At 40.2% G+C, this 12,320-nt stretch overlaps 1 protein-coding gene across 4 annotated transcripts in view; it reads left to right on the top strand.

Annotated features, from left to right (window-relative positions):
* PEX1 (peroxisomal biogenesis factor 1) overlaps positions 1-12,320 on the top strand; it is a 107,767-nt gene that overhangs the window by 85,856 nt on the left and 9,591 nt on the right. For 2 of the 4 annotated variants that reach the window (XM_073629629.1, XM_073629628.1), the window contains exons 20-22: positions 2,215-2,394; positions 5,133-5,357; positions 8,357-8,530. In XM_073629629.1, coding sequence (XP_073485730.1) covers positions 2,215-2,394; positions 5,133-5,357; positions 8,357-8,530 — 579 coding nt within the window. The remainder of the gene's footprint in view (positions 1-2,214; positions 2,395-5,132; positions 5,358-8,356; positions 8,531-12,320) is intronic. The other 2 variants (XM_073629631.1, XM_073629630.1) reach the window with 1 other exon arrangement.

Raw genomic sequence — 12,320 nt, 5'->3', positions numbered from 1 at the left:
TTACCCAAACACTGGAGACAATATAGGTATGACCCAATTCAAGTCTTAAAAGACTCAGATCCCACGTGGGTATGGCTAGTGCTAATGAAGATTTCAGACCAGAGGAGGGCAAACACTCAAAATGGCTGTAAATATATTTAGAAATTTATGAGATCCCGCGCTTATGGGGAGAAACCGATGGGAAAAAACTGCTGCCTCTACCAATATGTCCACCTAAGTGGAAATAGAGTGAATAAAAAGTGAGTGGGTAGAAGTGGCGCTGTTCTCGGGTGGAGTATTTATACCCCTGTCTTGTGAAGGGTCCCTAAATTTATTAAGTGAATCTCTATTTCCTAATGTGATAACTGTGCAAATGATATCAACGTGATACCAAACCAAGCCTAATAAATGTGCAAATTTATTATGCAAATGGTCTGGGTAATTGTTGCAACAATCTGGTGCAGTACTGCTGGGATGCAGATGTAAAAACAGTCTGACCAGTAATTAGTGCATTTCTTGTGTACAAAACCACAATTCTAAAAATGACAATCTGATGTGATATTAAAAAATATAAATATTGTGCATAAACAGTAGTGCCATCATATAAACCAGGGATATGCAGCTAGCAGACCTCCAGCTGTTGCAGAACTACAAGTCCCATGAGGCATAGCAAGACTCTGACAGCCACAAGCATGACACACAGAGGCAGAGGCATGATGGGACTTGTAGTTTTGCAACAGCTGGAGGTCCACTAATTGCATATCGCTGATATAAACCAACATAAAACGCTTATAATGCCCTCTAGTATGATACTAGAGAAAGTGCTATTGCGCAGAAAGTTCATATATCATGAAGTTAAAAAAAAGTAAAAGTGACAGGTGCTCTTCAAAAACTGTATTTGGTGCTTCTTAAAGGTGCCCCGTAAGAAATGCACTCACCGGAACCATTCACCCCACACTGAGGTATTTGCCACTGTGTAGCACACAGGAAACACCTGGTCCTGGTTCAGCTGCTTGCTTCCATGTTTGCGGTGTAAGGCATAAAATAATCTCCTTTCAGCTGGCCCTGGATCAGATGAATGCAGGACACTGCCCTGCTGAGTGGACATCTGGTGCAGCAAAATCCGGTGGACAAAATCTGGTGCAGCTCTGCATAGAATCCAATCAGCTTCCAGTTTTTTTTTGTCAAAGCTTAATTGAACAAGCTGAAGTTAGAAGCTGATTGACTACCATAGACAGCTGCACCAGATTTTGCACTCTCTAGTGTTAGTAAATCAACCCCAATGTCCGATTAAAAAGAGTGGTACCACATACAGTACAAATGATGAAGCTCATGTAAGAAATGGGAGCAATAAATACTAAAAGATATCGTACATTCATTGGCGGGATGAAAAAAAAAATGTAAAAAGGAGAAAAGCAACACCCAACTGTCAACATGTGTACAGACATCAAGATAAGGCATATGTGTCCAATGGTCATAAAAAGGTATAGAAGGCAGTCATTAAGATATGCAACTTATACACATGAACTGACAGCAGGAAAATAATCAGTGGTCTTCTGGGAGAAGGTGTTTATTAGCAACAGGGTTCCCATTTAGCAGTATAATGTATTTTAGAATTATGTAATATATGAAAGATGCTTATTACTTTTCTAACATATTATTGGTTTAAAAGTACACTGTATCTGAGCACCTCAAATCAAAAGCCATCTATGTCTCCATGCTTTATTTTTCTGAGAAATCACTTTGAAAAACACTCCATAGCATTTCTGGTTGTGGCCATCTTGAGGAAGGGCAGACGATTCATGTAGCATTTACTGCTTGGAATCCATCTGTTATTAGCTCAGGCAGGAGGGAGTGCTTAGCTGAGAAAACCCCTCCTCCCCTCCTGATGACTCCTGGGAGGTATGACATCATTTGCCTAGGCCTGGAAACCAGGAAGTAACTGAAGAAATTAAATGTAAAAAAAAAAAACAGTTTAAAACAAGTATATATGAAATACTTTCCTATCTATTTACTAAAGCTAGCAGCACAAGGATTCAAAATAGTCAATGTTGATTGAGAGAGTGAAGTTCCACTTTAAATTGGCCAGACGTGTGTTAGGTTTGTATGGTTTTCATGCAATTAAAATACACTAGCATTAATTTTTGTTTTTTTAAACATCCGTAGTAATAACATAATTTTTCTTTCAGTCTAATTTATTGATTTCTGGTTTCTATGTTAATACACGTACTAAAGGCTTCCCGATATGAAATCCTAAAATGCTTGAGCCAGTCCATGCTCTTAGATGATGATGTGGATCTGCAGCACATGGCCAGTGTGACAGAAAACTTCACCGGAGCTGATCTGAAGGCTTTGTTGTACAATTCTCAGTTGGAAGCCATCCATGCAGGCCTTGGAACTAGCACATCGGTTCAGGTATGTCTGTCTAAGTCTAGAGAATTCAGCAGAAGAAGCAAGACTTGAGTGTGAGCTGGAACAAAGACATGGAAAGGGGCAGGAAGATATTTCGGCTCCAAAAGATATAAGAACTTGTGGATGGCTCCAGATCAAAGTTGACTGTGCATCCCACAAATGTATATTGATTTTCTCATGTTATGAAGCTACATTTAGTCCGCGGTGCTATTGTGAGAGCTGGGAAGTTCTCTAAGACCTAATCACAAAAAATTGAGTGATTTCTATGTTAACTGTAATTTAGAATAAAGAAGAATTAGCAGTTCACATTAGGTGATCTTAATTCCAAATTGCGGCAAAACATGCTATATCATTCTTAATGGCACCGCCAACACGGTGCATCGCACAGCAATTGCGGTAAAACCTCTTTTTTTTTTTTTTTTTTTAAAGGTAACTTTCTTTTGCATAACTTTTACAACTACAAAAGAAAGAAAAGTTAACTAGGGCAAACATTGCTCAGAAATGAAAATATAATGGAAACAGAATGTCCATTCAGTTCACTATCAGCAATTAATAAAGGAGCAATTATATGGTACGAATGCAATTAAGAACATAAGATGCAAATTACTAACAAAACAATATGTATCTTCACAATAAGCAATAGAAGTAACAGATGATCCTTAATGCCTAACAATACTTTGGGTATCAGGTTTTATAGTGCAGTCCAAGAAAATGCACATTTAAAAATTGCTTCTCATTTCTGTTTGGATTGTTTATATTTTTTCACTGTGATTTTCATTATTTTCCAAGCGCAATTTTTGAGTTGATACAGTATTTAAAAATTGTGCTAAACTTGTGGCCCATAAAGTAGCAGGAGCTTCTTTGGGGTGACAAGCGCACATAGGGCAGCCCGTTGACGTTAATGGGCTGCGCTATATGTGACACGTGGAATCGCATGTAAATCACGCTTTCAGAATTGCAAGCGAGAACGCTAGTTTATGCAGTGCAAAATCCGTACTGGGCCTAAAGGATGAAAAAAACAATCTTTGAGAATACCAAAAGTGTAAGTAAGCTCCATGCTACAAGATACAAGTAAACGGTAATTTAGAACCTTACAATCCAGAAGTTTATCTAAAACCATTTTTACACCCTGTCAGTTTTTTAATTTCTGTTTGTGGGGGAGTTATTCCTTCACTTCTGTCCCAAAGACACAGTGGAAAGCGAGCAAAACATCTCTCCAAAGTGAGTTTGTTGTTGTTGTCAAAATAGGTGTTCTTAGTTGATTTCCTATCTATTCCAGTTCGGGTGACAAATATACATTTTTGGACTTTTTATCATTCTTTTTGGCAGTAATCAGCAGAACACATATAGGAGGTGAATCTGCTCAGAGCGGACATGGACAGCAATTAAAAACCTGGCTAGTTCATCCTTTCACTACTATATGCAAAAACCAATACATATGGGTTTAGATATACTTTAACATTTTGCTGTCAAAATGGGATTACGGGCATCAGCAGTGAGTCTAATCACTGCGTGATTGTCAGTTCTCAAACAAGAGGTATGTCTATCAAACGCTATATTACTTTCTTTCTCCTCCATTGATGTGCATGGATGAGCTTTCACCTTCAAACTATAATGCTCCCTACATGGGGGTTTGGACAAATAAAAACCTATAGGCCAACTTCTCTTACTACCACCATGCCCCTGTTTTTTTTTTTGGGGGGGGGGGGTTGTGTCCTAGGAGGATGGATGCCTTCTCCTCATCTTTCCTATGTGGAAGACTAACCTTTTTTTTAACTGTTCAAGATCTTTCTTCTTTAGTTGAGACTGTTCCTTTTAGCCAAAAAAATGAATGATCTGGCAGCCTTACCCTGGAAGAAACCTTTTCTGGTTCTTGCATAAGGACATAGTGGTGTTGCAGACCTGGACATTCTTCTTGCCTAAGATACTTTCCGTCTTTTGCCTCAACAAAGACATCATTCTTCCATCCCTTTGTCTGGCTCCAGTGTACTAAAACTAAAATTTAATTCCATTGTTTGGATGTGGTGTGGCCTGTGAGAGTCTATGTCTCAGCCACAGCTTTTTTTCGGAAAAACTAATTCCCATTCTGTTTTTCTCATTCCACCTACTCTAGGTGACTCAGCTAGACCATCCCAGGTTATGGTCTCAAAGATTAGGGTCTACCCTTTCCTGTCAAGTTGCATTTTTCTGGATCTGTAAGTGTTTTTTTTTTTTTTTTTTTTTTTTGGGTTTTCAGCATTAAGCAACTGTTTACCAGATTTGCAAGGCTACCACCTGGTCTTCTGTTCACTTGTTCTGTAAGATCTACCAGGTGGACAGTGCAGCCACAGGAAGGACTTCCCATGTCCCCATTTGATGAGAAAGAAAAACCCTTTTCTTGGAATCCATTGGGGGATACAGATTTATTATCATGCTCTTGGTACTGCTTTGCTTCAAAACTGAGGCATGCTGGTAGTAAAAGGGGTTAGCTAGCCTACGGTTTTATTGTTTGCCAGTGTCTAGTCCTCTTGTAGGTGTCAGTATAACCCAATAGAGAGAAACACCTGTGCGCCCAATAGACTCCAAGAAAAGTATTATATGGTGAGTACAAAAATCCTATTTTGTATGCTTCAATGAATAAAAAAATGGTGATCATTTTTACGAAAATGGTGTAGATAGCATTGTAGTCATTAGTCATAAGATAGTGTTGTAGACACAAGAGAGAGGACAGTTTTCCAATATTTGTCTGTTGATTCTTTCAGGACAATGGCTCTGGATCTGATAGTGATGCAAGTTTATCATCAATGATATTCCTGAACCACAGCAGCGTGTCTGATGAATCCGGAGAAGCTGACAGTGTCTTAGATCAATCCCTTACCTCTCTGGAAATGATCAAAATTCCCCCAGAAGACCCCAAATCCAGTATATGGCGTCTGTATTTTGGGAGCTCCAATGATTCAGATCTGGGAAACGGCAGCTCCGATAAGGTATTTTCCACATTTGAATGTAGGTAAATGTATTTGTTTCTGCCTGAATGGTTGGCCCTGTCTGTATACTTCCCAATAAACCTGCTAATCAAACATTCTGTTCTGTATAATGGAATTTGCATGCAGTTATCTAATAATCGTTTAAGAGTTAATATGTATGTAAAGGCAACATTTTTGGACAGACTGTGGAAGGGTTTTACCCTTTGTTTAGTTTGTATTGCTCTTTGTGTCCTTGCTGGGGCGATTTGAACCTTCTATTCAACCTTCTGTTTCCTTTTATGTCTACAGTACAGGAAGCAAAAGTAAACGGCCTCAGGGGGACACAGGCAGCAATACATAACTTGAAACAGCTTTTAACCCTTCCTACTCTAAAACTGAAAAAACAAGGCGTGATCTTTCCATACACTTTAAACGTGAAGGAGATATTTAAAAATGTACAGACGTATTAATTAAAAAATGCACAGAGAGCAGTGATAATGGGCAGAATTCGATAAAGCATAGTGACGATTGTATCAGTTTACTGAAATTGGATTGTTGATGAATTGTAGTTGATTGATTGGCATTACTACACATTGCATACTGCTCTCTGGCATGCTTTTGAATATGAAACAAATGCAAATTTTATCATCATATTTCAAATGCGTTAACAATTTTATTTATCTTATTTAGCTGAGCTTGCATAAGTACTTGCATCCGACACAACTGTTAAAGGAAACCTGTAATAAGATGAATATGTAAGCTGCCTTCCCCCTAAAAAATGCTAGCTGCCTGTCTGTATTTGGCTTCAGTGTGGTCTTGCATTGGGTTAGCTGTCGTTTCCTATTAAAAACTTGCAGGGATCCCACACTATGCTGCATCTGCAGGCTCTTTCTAAATTCAGCTGCCTCTCTGCTCCCTGAGCTCATTACTGCTTTTGGTCTCTTTCACATCAACGGATCGATCGGGTCTGCCTGTCCATTTTTCAGGTGGACCTGATCGGACCACCCATTGTTCGCTGTCACCCGCCGGCATCCGATCTGATCCGGTCCGCTAAAAAACAGATGGATGGGGATACATTCGCCATCCGGCAGATCGGATGACAGTCAGATGGAAACGCCTGTTCAGCGGCGATCAGCTTGGACGGATTCTCCTCTGTGTGAAAGGGGCCTAATGCCGTGTACACACGCCTGGACTTTTCGACAGCAAAGGTCCAACGGAACGAATCCGCCAGACAATTCGATCGTGTGTGGGCTTCATCGGACCTTTGCTGTCGAAAAATCAGACGGACTTTAGAAATAGAACATGTTTCAAATCTTTCCGACGGACTCGAGTCCGGTCGAAAAATCCGTTCCTCTGTATGTTAGTCCGACGGACGAACGACGCAAGGGCAGCTATTGGCTACTGGCTATGAACTTCCTTATTCTAGTCCGGTCGTACGTCATCACGTTCGAATCAGTCGAAATTTGGTGGATTGTGTGTAGGCAAGTCCGTTGTGTCGGAACTCCGTCGAAAGTCCGTCAGAAAGTCCTTAGGAGTTCAGTCCGTCGAAAGTCCGCTCGTGTGTACACGGCATTAGAAAAAATCCTGACCCGGCACACTTCTTCACACAAAAAGGGCGTTTGTGTGCTAATACCCTCTGTTAACAGCTTCACTATAATATATGTATGTGTATATATATATATATATATATATATATATATATATATATATATATATTCTAGGCACTGACATTTTTATAAGAGTTAAATAAAATGTTAAAAATATTCAGAGCTGCTATTGCTGTTACATATTCTCATTTGTAGAACGTAAACTCATTTTAAGTGGCATTGGTTCAACCTGGCAGAAAATTTTTATTTTAAATATATTCCTCAATAGCTACAAAAGGATATAATTCCACTCTGTGTGCACCAAATGCCTTTACAAAACCAGTTGTAAAATTAATAATGACATCACCACTGTACTGCATGTAACCTGTGCAGAGCTGTAAGAGGGACCGAACAGGCTCCACCCACTACAGTCTGCCTGCAGAAAACTACCAGTCACCAGGGCCATCTTAATAGCATCATGGGCCCCTGGGCAAAGTAATGCCTTGGGGCCCCAACTAGCCTGCCCTAATTTACGCACCTACTTTTAAGAATTAAATAGTTGGTAGAATTAAACATATATTTATTAGTATTAGTACTTTCAAAATAAATTTTAAACAATGAGAAAACATGGCAGAAACCAAACACTAATCAACACAAAGGACACAGTACAAGGAGGGACAGAAGGGCACAGTACTAGGATCTGCAGGGAACAGTACACATTACATTCTCTGCCCGCGATAAAGCAAACTTGGGATAGCTTAGTAAAAAGTGTGAATGTCCTGGCTAATCCGGGACAGTTTGCAGGTATGATGTAATGCAAGATTATCATGGGGCCCCCATGCACCTGGGGCCCCTCGGCACTGCCCAGGAGTGCCCATATATTAGGACTGCCCTGTCAGTCACAATGTACAAGGTAAAGGGAGCAGAAGTGACTGGTCTTTACTACAGGAAGCTCCTGCACAAAGGAAAGGTTTCACACTGGGCTACTGCACAAATCTGGGAGAAATACACAAAGCACACCAAGATTTAAGTAAGAATACACATTGATCTTGTATTTAGCAATATTTGCTTATCCCCAAGGCTAGCTTCCAATCTGTATATGGCAGTATTCTCTTCTCTTCTCACAGTAATAACAAGAGGTTCAGGGCACAACAAGGGCCTTCTGATGTACAGTGAAGCTCATTTGATTGGGGCTAGCACTCTTTCTGGGAAAATTGCATGTGATTTTTCTTGGAATGTTGATCTTAATGTACTAATATCTTGTAATTCTTATCTACACACTCCAAATCCTTTAAGACAAATTACAGAAGAATGAGAAAAATATAAATTGTACTAGTTTCCCCAACTTTTAACTGTGTTGTAGCAGTTGCATTGTGCACAGACCATTATTCCCAACAGCAGGTGTAATATGTCTTCCTTCAACTGTCTTTACAGACCTGCCACAGCTTGTCTGGAAGCAATTCCTTAACTCATGATTTCACTGGCTTGTCTGTAGGAGAATTAGTGCCTTTCCAAACCGTAGTGCTCAAAACCTCCTTACAAGAAGATCAGCGGGAGCAATGTCAGAGTCTAAACGCTGAGATCTCTGTTCCCACCTACATGAATGTGGTATATCGACTTTCCAAATGCTTCTCCATCTGTGTTCCTTCCCTGTTCCTCCATACATATCATACAAGAAGGCAGACAGGTCTATTAAAGGAACTTGTAATACATCAAACCACACTCCACAAACCTCATATAACCCATCTATAGGGGTGGGTGCTTGGCTCAACGGTGACACCAGGCAATTCCAAACATAGGAAAAGCCAACGCATTAGCTGAACCATCCAATATGACTTTTTAATGAAGTCCCGTTTCAAAGGAAATATCAATGTTTTGAGGGTATGCAGACTCTATTTTTCTCTCTGTCACCTTGCAAAATGTTGGTGTTTCTGTTGATATGGGTATTCTTAGAACACTGGTGTTTCTACTGACATGGAACTGCAATAAACAGTCATCTTGGAAGTTTATTTGGAGTGCTTTTTTTTTTCTATGATTAGTCCCATATCAGTCGAAAGACAGTTTCGAGGGTATGCAGACTCTTTTTCTCTGTCCGCCACCTCAAAAAAGATGGTCCTTTGAAATGTTGGATGTTTCTACTGACATGCGATTTCAGTAAACCATCATCTTGGAAGTTTAGTTGGAGCACTGTTTTATTTCTATGTTTAGGCCAATTTAAGGAAACCTATGTTGAGAGCAATACATAGATTGTCAATGCTGACCTCTTCTTCTGAAATTGCCAGTTGCACTGGTGTAAGGCTGATCCCCTGACTTGAGTATTTTCTGATTCATTGTTCTTGCAACAAGCATGCAGATCAGGAACGTATTTCTTCTATGACTTTAGTGGCTATTAATTCATTTATTTATTTATTACAGGTACTAGTGGCTATTAATTCATTTATTTATTTATTACAGATACTTATATAGTGCTGTCAATTTACGCAACGCTTTACATATATATTGTACATTCACATCAGTCCCTGCCGTCAAGGAGCTTAGAATCTAATGTCTCTAACGCACATTCAGACATACACATACTAGGGCCAATTTTAAACAGGAGCCAATTAACCTACCAGCATGTCTTTGACTATTTGCTCTTTCTGGGTCATTGACTATGAAAACCATTTGGATCGGCGTGATTTAGGCAATTATAATTTTCAGACGAAGGTCAGCAGTGGCATCCCAAGTATTTCTCCCAACACATTGCATTTAAAACTACAGAAATAAAAATATATATGTTAAGGGTGGACAAAGTAACCCACTTTAGAAGAAAATGACTTATTTAAAGGTTTCAAGAAGGTTGTTGTTTCATTGAAATTATAAAATGAGAGCAATATGAAAGAGACCTTGTCACCTTTCCTAATGAACCCACCCCTGACAATCCCATACGTTCCATCATTCCCCACTTCTCCTTATTGTGTGCCCACCAGTGCAAAATAACCTGCTTTCACACTGGGGCGTCGGCTCCGTCGGCGGTAAAGTCACCATTTTTAGCAGCGCTTTACCATCGTTTTTGCGGAGGTTTTTGCCCGCTAGTGGGGCACTTTTAACCCCCGCTAGTGGCCAAAAAAGGGTTAAAACAACCCGCAAAGTAACGCATTGCCGGCGGTTTGGCGGCACTGCCCATTCATTTCAATGGGCAGGGGCGTTGCTGGAGCGGTGTATACTGGTGTATAGCAGTGTATACTGGTGCTCCTTCACCGCTCCAAAGATGCTGCTTGTAGGAGTTTTTTTAACAATCTGCCAGCGCATCGCCTCAGTGTGAAGGCACTCGGGCTTTCACACTGAGACTGCAGGGGAGACGTTTTTCAGGTGCTTTACAGGCGCTATTTTTAGCCCAAAAGCACCTGAAAAACGCCTCAGTGTGAAAGGAGTCTTGTGTTGGTATGCTGCTGTACAATGCCCCTTATTGACACACCTTTGTTGTAGCACACTACGGCGCACAATATTGAATTTCCACACGTGCTGACCAAACTTGCTGCAGGTCCAATTTTTGTTCCGTTTGGGTGCAACTTATTTATTTGGGTGCAGCTTATTTACATACATTATATTGGCAAAAGAATTGGGACTCCTGCCTTTACACGCACATGAACTGTTTGACCATTCTTCCAGAAGTGCATTTGTGAGGTCAGGTACTAAGGTTGGACGAGAAGGCCTAGCTTGCAGTCTCCACTCTAATTCATCTCAAAGGTGTTCTATCGTGTTGAGGTCAAGACTCTGTACAGGCCAGTCAAGTTCCTCCACCCTAAACTCGATTGTCCATGTCTTTATGGACCTTGCTTTGTGCATTGCTGCGCAGTCATGTTGGAACAGGAAGGGGCCAACCCCAAAATGTTCCCACAAAGTTGGAAGCATGAAATTATCCAAAATGTCTTGGTATGCTGACGCCTTAAGAGTTCCCTTCACTGGAACTAAGGAGCCAAGCCTAACCCCCTAAAAAAACACACCATAAACCCCCCCCCCCCCTTCCACCAAATGATTTGTACCAGTTTGGGATGATTTGGGATCATTGCCTGACCTCACAAATGCGCTTCTGGAATAATGGTCAAACATTCGCACAGACACACTCCTAAACCTTGCGGACAGCCTTTTCAGAGGAGTTGAAGCTGTTATAGCTTCAACTCCTCTGAACCCTACAAACTAAGACTGGGATTTCATAAAAAAATGTCCCAATAGGCAGGTGTACCAATACTTTTGGTAATATAGTGTACATGGGCTGCCTAAGTGCAACTCCTTAATGCATGTTAATGCATATAATGCGTGTGTATTAAACGCACTGCACAGGCCCATCCTTGTGTAAATGGGCCCTTAAAAAGACGCTGCAACTTTAGCCTAAATGGGAAAGGTGACAGTGTCTCTTTGAGCACTTGCTGCCTTTTTTGTAGGCACGTTGTCTGACGGTCTATCTACAGGAATCTTTTCAGGCCTGTGCAAAGCATAGCAGTTATACAAATACTGTATATCACTACTATTGCACAGAGAAAAGTAATTAAAAAAATTAAAAAATGTTTTCCTCATAAAGGATCAGAATGTATGGCCTTCAAATCCTTATCGACCTTAGTTTTATAGGGTCTTGTTTATACTAACCTTTACTAAACTGCATCTATTGCATTAATATTTCTTGCTGTGCATCAGCTTCCATGCTTCTGATTGCTAAATTACGAATCTGGGTCCCTGCCCTTCTAGCCTGTTTACTGTTTTTTTTTTATGGGATAAACGTTTCAAACAAAGTGCACCTATCCTTTTACCCCTTCTTCTTGACCTAAACTACCTCACCATCCACCCTACTAGATCCATACTTACTGAACGCTCCAGTGTTTTCATACATGCTGTTCTGGCTCTATGGGTTGGCCACACTGGCTTACCTTAAACTTCTTTGAGCTTTCTTCCACTGGATTGAGGTAAAGTAGGCATCTAAAGAGGCAAGGGCCGTTTAGATCAGAAAAGGGAGTCGAATGGATATGTGCACTTAGTTTTAAAATGCAATTATCATCTATATAAATCTATGAAACCTGTCCAGATATTGTTGTACACAGCAATAATGTGAGATAGTTTGAGCATTTTTGTTTTGGAAAAAGGTAATGATGTGGATCTTGTATATTTGCTTTCATGCTTATTGGTTTCTTCCGCGTAAAAAAAAAAGTATGAAACCTTTTGACCATTTAGCAGCGGTCAGTCATTGATGAGTATCCATAATGGTGGTAGTAAGAGATTTCTAGGCAGTAGCCCAGGACCCATATATTTAAGGATCACGTGAAGGATCAGTGGCTCATTTAAAGGGTAAGTGCACTTTAAGAAAAAAAACTGCCTTCATCACCATCATCAAATTAAGCATTATAAGTACACAGCTCCCTTAGAT

The sequence above is a fragment of the Aquarana catesbeiana genome, linkage group LG05, assembly GCF_042186555.1.
Source record: "Aquarana catesbeiana isolate 2022-GZ linkage group LG05, ASM4218655v1, whole genome shotgun sequence".
NCBI lineage: Eukaryota > Metazoa > Chordata > Amphibia > Anura > Ranidae > Aquarana > Aquarana catesbeiana.
Note: the sequence above shows the minus strand (reverse complement) of the source record. Positions and strands in the feature narration are given on the sequence as shown.